A 7,030-nucleotide genomic window follows, 5' to 3' on the forward strand; every position below is an offset into this window, starting at 1 on the left:
CTCTTTATTAATAATAATTATATACTTTCTATAATTTTCTCCCTTTTTCATTCCTAACAAAATTATATACATTTACAACATCTCTCAGCTATTTTAATTAACAATAAAAATCCGTAATAGTAATACCCATGTATTGCGGATGCCATGTTTGCGAGGTTCATTTAGGACTGATACCAGTTGATCATTTCAGTTGCGCGCGCGTACGTGCGCCAGTGGAACCGGAAGTAGAAATGCAACCATATAGAATGGCTTCGTTCAACCGTCCCTCAACCCCACCAAGTAATCCTGGTTCAGGAAGGCCCTGGATGGCTACGTCAAGCCCAAGAAAAGCTCTATTTCGATCACCGGCTGCCATTGAAGATACCCAGTCTGCAGGTGAGTCATTAAACTTTCTTCTTTGAAGATAAAGCCATTTTTTTCGGCCTTGAAATTTGTAATAGTCCCATGCACTTCTGTTTATGCATGCAAGTGTCTATACATACAGGGGCGTCGGTAAAATTGCGCTGCCGTCGGAAAAAATGAGAAAAGAGGGAGGAGGGGAAAATGAGAGGGAAAAAAAAGAGAGGAAAGAGAAGAGAAGAGAAGAGAAGAAAAAAATGGAAAAAAGAAAAAGAAGGAAAGAGAGGAAAGAAAGGAAAACAAAAAAATGAGAAAAGGAAAAAAAGAAAAAAAGAAACGGGTGATGAAAGAGAGGAGAGAGAGGGGAGGGGTATGAGCATGAGAGAGGAGGGGGGTTGTTGGGTGGAGTCGTCTCGTAGAGGGAGCAAGAAAGATACGCATGCCATAGATATGATTGTGATGCTGTGTCGGGTCAGCTGTGTCGGTATTCTTGTTGGATCCTCGATTTGCTCGATTTTAGATCGCGATATCTCCGAAAACCTTCCACGATAATTTTTTTTAGTTGAACCGATCTGTAGCAAAAAACTTTGCTGTCCATTTGGTAATAATTGAAATAAATAAATGTGTCTAGAATATGAGAAATCATAGATCGAATATCACATTTTGTAATGTGTTCTAAAACGTCCGCGAACTTTGGTCACCCCTTCATAAATAGAAATGCCCTGCCTCCTCCTTTTTTTAAAGTCCGGACGAGAAACACATTATTTTTGTTATTTGGCCTAATTGAAATGGAAGTAAAAACTACCCAACAATAAGTCACCAGCAACATACTCACACTTTATTAATTCTATTTCCAGATCTACAGTTGGATAAAATGGAAGTTGAGCAGCTGACAGAGAACTGTGTGAAAAATCTACAGAAAGGTGAGTCTTGCCACTCTGATGAAAGTAGACCTTTAAATGTTTGATAAAGCTCAAATGTACACCAGAGTTGGTATTCTGTTTTATTTTCTAGACAACTGGTTTAAATTTTCTAAAATCTTGCTCTATTAAGTGCTCAGATATCTTGTAGTTGCAAACTGAATTGCTTTGTAAGTATTATTTGTGGGTATTTGCCGTAGTGAACAGTGTATATTTGGTATGATGCTATAATCTTTAATTTTTCAGTCAAAGACTAGAAATCGTGACTACACTGTACATGTACCTTTAAGTAGAACCTTTATTTTCATCAAGAGTGACAGTCACTTTTCATTGGTTCTGTAAAAAAAAAACTATAAAAAAACAATAATAACTAAACTTACATTCCTAGATTAAGTACAAGAATTAAGGAGACAGATTGATATAAAAGAGAGGGTATTCTACTGACACTACTTTCAATGTATGTACACTGCCATCGTCTGCTCACAATGGCCCAATGTGTCGACATCCATGTCCCACAATGCATCACCAACTGATGATGTGCCTGTGATTGGTAATTGGGGTACAAATCGCTCTATGTAGGCCTTCACTGCTACAGCAGTGGTAGTGATGTTATTGAAATACCCTGCCTTTAAAGTGGGACTGCACTACTTGCGCCCTCTATATACATTGTAGCCAACAATGCCTAAGTGGTACCTGTTGGTCCCCAACGGTCCCCTTTTCTTATGTCAAGTGACAGCTGATTTGATGAGATAACCACCTGCCAGTGACCACACAGGGAGGTCTAATCCTTCCTGGCCAAACTAGTGTAGATAGGCTTTAAGAAAGATTTAACATGTATTATTAACCTGTTTTCCTTACCATATTTTGTATTTACAGAGATCCACGAGCAGAGACTGAATGACCTTCGTAAGAAGATGGTTTGGCTGACGGAGACAGACTGGAAGTACAAGAGACCAGAGGAGCTGATCGGTCTAGAGAAATGAGCACCTTCTGTGATGTCAGTGAGAATGTCATTGAGGACGTCATTGACAATGTCATTCATGGTGTCATTCAAGGTGTTCTAGAGGTGAAGGTTGTTGCCCTTTCTCATGTAGGGAGAGGGGAGGTACTGAATTGTGCAGGTGGGGGAGGGGAATGCAAAGAAGAAAGTTTGTCGCTTTGATGAGATAAAAGAGTAACCTGCCACCAGTGCTTAATTTGAATTGCGCGGAGAAATAACTTGTCATATATGTCATTGACAATGACATTGAGGATATCCTTGAGATGATAGAAGGTCATTGCCTTTCCTTTTATGGGGTGAAGAAAGGCATAATTTAACTGTGCCAGAAATTATGCAAAGAATGTTTGCCACTCTGATCAGGAGAAAGAAGATAACTCGGCACAAAACATCATTCCAAATAGCCTGTTTATTACCTAGGGGAAATGTGGACTTTCCATGATGTCATCGATAATGTCATTCATGTTGTCTGTGATATAATTGGGAGTTTGTCAACTCTCTTCTCGGATGGGGGCGAGGGAGGGCATAGATGGATCCAGAAACGTAGATGGAGGTGTGAAATTGAAAAGAAAGCGCTTTTTTGTCTCTCATCGAAAGAAGTAGACAATTGTTTTCCATCAACAACTACCGTACATGTATTCCGAACAGCCTGCTAGTGATATAGCTTATGTAAGGTCTGTTTCATGCAGGCATGTCAATGTTCAGAGTTCAGGCAGTTTTCTAATTTCAAGATCTTTGCAGAATGGCAGTTCCTGGTACATTGGATGATCGACCTGTGTACCGGTACCTAGTATTAGAGAGGCTGAGAAACGTTTGGAAGTGAAGTCCAAGATGAATAGTAGTTATGTTTCATTTAGAATAGAATTGACTTGGGAAGATTTAGCCGGTCCATGTTCTAGTGGGACTATCAACCTTCAGTCAACTCTAATTTTTGATTCAATTTGTTACGATGCTCTGATTGATGCTCTAAACGTCTAGTACAGATATTCTGGCGACAGTTTCCTATGCTAACCAAATTCTTAAATTCAACCCATGATCAAACACTATTCTTGACCCTAATTCTCAACCTAAACTAAATCTCAACTGCAAACACAATCTCAACACTATATCTTTCATAAAATGAAGGTCAGAGCAATTATAAGGTCACCAAGTTTACATAGAATTGTTGACAATATTAGAAGCTCAAAATCAAACAGCTTAAAATTATCGGCCAGAATATTACTGTAGTTCGGTTTTGTTTTAATGAGAATCGTGTTAACTTTAAGTAGGGTTTCAAACTCATTTATGATTTCTATTTATTTTGTTTTGAATTTGAATTAATTAATCAATGTACTCATTAAACTTATAAAAATTAGAATTAATTTATTAATGATTTTGCTACAATCAATGCTGAAAGATTGATCTGAATATTCAAATTCATTCTTTTAACTGAATTATTTTGTCCATAAAAAAATAAAAATAAAGAGCTGCTGAATTAAAAAATCTTTTGAACATGCATCATATTGTAAACCGTAAAGTGCAACATGTAAAATGTTCATATTCATCAATGAAGGGCTGGTCATAGATAAAACTACAGGAAAGAAGAATGAGAAGTAGTTGAAAAAAGAGCGAGAGAGAGAGAGAGAGATTCATGTGAGTGCAATAACAAGAAGGAATGGTAATAGAAAGAAAGGGGAGTAGAAAGAGAAAAGGGAGGATAAAGTGATACAAAATAACAAAGGATGGAAGAATAGTTGATGCAAAATAGAAAAGGTCATAGATAAAACTACAGAAAGGAAGAATGAAAAGTAGTTGAAAAAGAGCGAGAAAGAGAGAGAGAAGGAGAGGTGGGGGAGGGGGGAGGTGAAGAAATAGGATGAGAGAGAGAGAGAGTGGTAGAGCGCAACAGAGAGACAAAGGGCATGGAAAAAAGCCATAAATTAAGCAATTTGGAGGGTTAGAAAGGGGGGGGGGGGAGAAAGAGAGATACGGCGATGAGAGCATGAAACTCGAGAGATCCAAATGAGCATGGGATTTATTTATTATATGTCAAACGAATGGGGCTCATAACCTCCATTTCCCATTGTCTTTTTTGTTTGTTATCGCTATTCTTTCTTAGTGATGTAGATTTTATTATTAATTAAACAACTGTTTATGTTTCTTCTTTGAATCTGAACATTTTCATCTGAATTATTTCATCAAACTTTAGTGATTGAGTGTTTTTTCTTCTTCTCTTTTTGGAATCAATCTTTTCATGTGTTTGTTTCTTTGTTCGTAATCCTCTCACCTTCACTCCGATCCAGTGAAGAAGCCCTCCTGATGTAAGTGGAATAGCGCCATCTCGCGTTATAATCTATAAAGTGAAGAAAACGGCAGACCGCACATCATTCTATATAGCAAATCATGTCGATGCTTATTACATATAAGTTCCATTCTAATAATAAAAAAAGATGAAAATATAACAGAGTGTAATTTAGATACCAAGTGTTTTTTGTTTGGTAGCTATTAATATTTTGGAGACGAAAAATTGAATTATTGCATCAAGTGTTGGATCTAAATTGATTATTTTGCTGACGTTTGCATTGCTTACTTTTTACTAGTTGGCGAGGAATCAAGGCAATTATTTGTTGTTTTCTCTTATAGCGGTTTGTGCAGATATTAATTGGATAATTTTGTTAACTATGATCAAAAAGCCACCGAATCCTTTATAATACTAGTAACTCATAATATATATGTAAACAGCCAAATTATCGCTGTTGTAGTAGTCTTCATCATCATCATCATCCTCATTATCGTCGTTTTCATTATTATCAATTTTCCTTTTGTTTAAATGTATCTTTTCTTCTTCAAGGTAATATTTTGAAGTTTAAAACTACATAATATAACAATTCTGGATATAAAAAGAGGACAATGACGCCTGTTTTGAATACTAATCATGATTTTTTTACCACTGTTGTCCTTTCAGTATTTTGATCGCTGGACCCTTACTCATGAGAGTGGATTAGCGCCCTCAACAGTTTGTTATTATTATTTCTTGTGATGACAAACCTTTCTGTGATTCTTTCTGTATTTCTGTATATGTACATGTATACGTATACGGTATATATTTTTTTTCGCTTAAGATGTAGCATAAAGGTGATTCACATCTTTTCATTTTCTGCAACCCTAACACTAAACAATTCCCATCCCGGTATTTGTAACCAATTTTATTTCAAGGTGAGATATGCTTCTGTGGGATTATGACACCATTTTAAATCATTTTGATATTATCTTTTCCCTTTCTTACTTTATGGAGAACGGGGACAAATCAGAGCCAATAGAATGATATGTTACATTGTGTGCAAAATAAATATGTAGTGTTGCGGTTCGTAATGAAATATGTTTCTGTTTTATGTGACTGTGAAATTTATATTGAACATGGTGAATAGGCAGTTTCTTGCAGCAAAATAGAAGGAGTAGATGCGTGAGATAATGAAGAAAAATACAAGATATATTAAAGGTACTATGTCCCATTTGCAGGCCCAAAAAATGAAAAAGTTAAATTCCAACTGCATTTGAAAGATAATACTAATTTAGAACTTCCCTAATAAAGGTGGGGCTTGAAAATGTCTTCAAGTGGGAAATAACGACTATTAGTTGTCAAATCGACTTTAGGGCTATAGAGCCCAAAAGTAATAGTCTTGATTGTACCAAATGGTCATACGTTTTTTGCTGCGCAAAGATTCAATCAGTTTGATCTTGGCCATCACAAGAAGTGGGTTGTTGATGTAGACAAATGCTCATGTACCCTTTACAACTCTTTTCATGTATGTTATTACCAAAAGAGAAAAAAAGCCAGTCAGTCACTCAATAGTGTCTGACAGTGAAGTCTAGCAAGTAAACGGGTTTCCTTGCATAATTTGAATATGAGGACACTGCTAACGTTTAAATTTCACAGATAGGACATACAGTCATGACATATTCATAATTCCTGCAAAGTTCTACATAATTTGAGGTTGGCTGCAAAAGGGACATAGTACCTTTATAGAAGGAGAGGGGTTGATAGTTTTTTTTACATCATAACATCAATGTCCTTCCATCCGCCCGTGATTATGTCGGTATATAAATCTTGTCTCGTCCATTTCCGCGGATGCAAAGTGTCTGACCACTCTCACTTATCACAAAATCAAAAACGGAAAATTCACTTAAAATAAGGTAACAAAATCAAACATCTTGTTACCCATTAACTATTACTTCTTCACTAAACCATATTTCCGCTTTCTAAATCCCCCATGAAGCAATTCTAGAGAATTTAGAGACGACAGAAAGTGTGTTTCGTCGAGCTCATAGCTCGCCGTCTCCAGCCATCTATCAGCGCTGCCACAACCAGCAAAATTAATGGCAAGTCTCGGCCTTCTATCCGCTCTCGCCTCGGCAGCTCGGCGGCTTTTCGACTCAGATGTCTGTTAGCGACCTCTGTAAATCACCGGAGCCGAGGCGGCACCTTAGCGGGGCGGGCTCGGCATCTTTTGCTGCCATATGTCCGATGGCTTTTTTATTTTCTTCTCCCGATGTGTTTACGGAGTGACGGCTGCAGCGACTGATCTCTCCTGTTATTTTGTGTGGCATTTCATGTCAGATTCGTTGGTCAGATGTAGGCCACACAGAGCCCACGGTTTGGAGATCATAAACAGCGATGATTTGCTGGATTAGGGGACTGTTGAGATATAACCTGTTTTTCATACAGTTCTTTACCCACTTTTTCTTCTTTTTACCATGAAGAGAAATTCTTGTTTTGCTTTTTGATTTGATTTGA

At 37.2% G+C, this 7,030-nt stretch overlaps 1 protein-coding gene across 1 annotated transcript; it reads left to right on the forward strand.

Annotated features, from left to right (window-relative positions):
- The first annotated feature begins 210 nt into the window (after positions 1-210).
- LOC115921657 lies at positions 211-2,400 on the forward strand. Its single transcript, XM_030979415.1, has 3 exons — positions 211-375; positions 1,197-1,262; positions 2,136-2,400. Exons 1-3 carry the CDS (start codon positions 231-233, stop codon positions 2,240-2,242), a joined length of 318 nt encoding a protein of 105 aa, XP_030835275.1. The 5' UTR covers positions 211-230; the 3' UTR covers positions 2,243-2,400.
- Positions 2,401-7,030: the final 4,630 nt, after the last annotated feature.

Source organism: Strongylocentrotus purpuratus, unplaced genomic scaffold, assembly GCF_000002235.5.
Source record: "Strongylocentrotus purpuratus isolate Spur 01 unplaced genomic scaffold, Spur_5.0 spur5_scaffold_10, whole genome shotgun sequence".
NCBI lineage: Eukaryota > Metazoa > Echinodermata > Echinoidea > Camarodonta > Strongylocentrotidae > Strongylocentrotus > Strongylocentrotus purpuratus.

Bases quoted from the DNA above. Each gene is read 5' to 3' on its own strand.
- LOC115921657 (XM_030979415.1), top strand. From the start codon at position 231: ATGCAACCATATAGAATGGCTTCGTTCAACCGTCCCTCAACCCCACCA. The intron at 376-1,196 runs GTGAGTCATTAA...TTCTATTTCCAG, and splicing joins TGAAGATACCCAGTCTGCAG to ATCTACAGTTGGATAAAATG. The intron at 1,263-2,135 runs GTGAGTCTTGCC...TTGTATTTACAG, and splicing joins TGTGAAAAATCTACAGAAAG to AGATCCACGAGCAGAGACTG.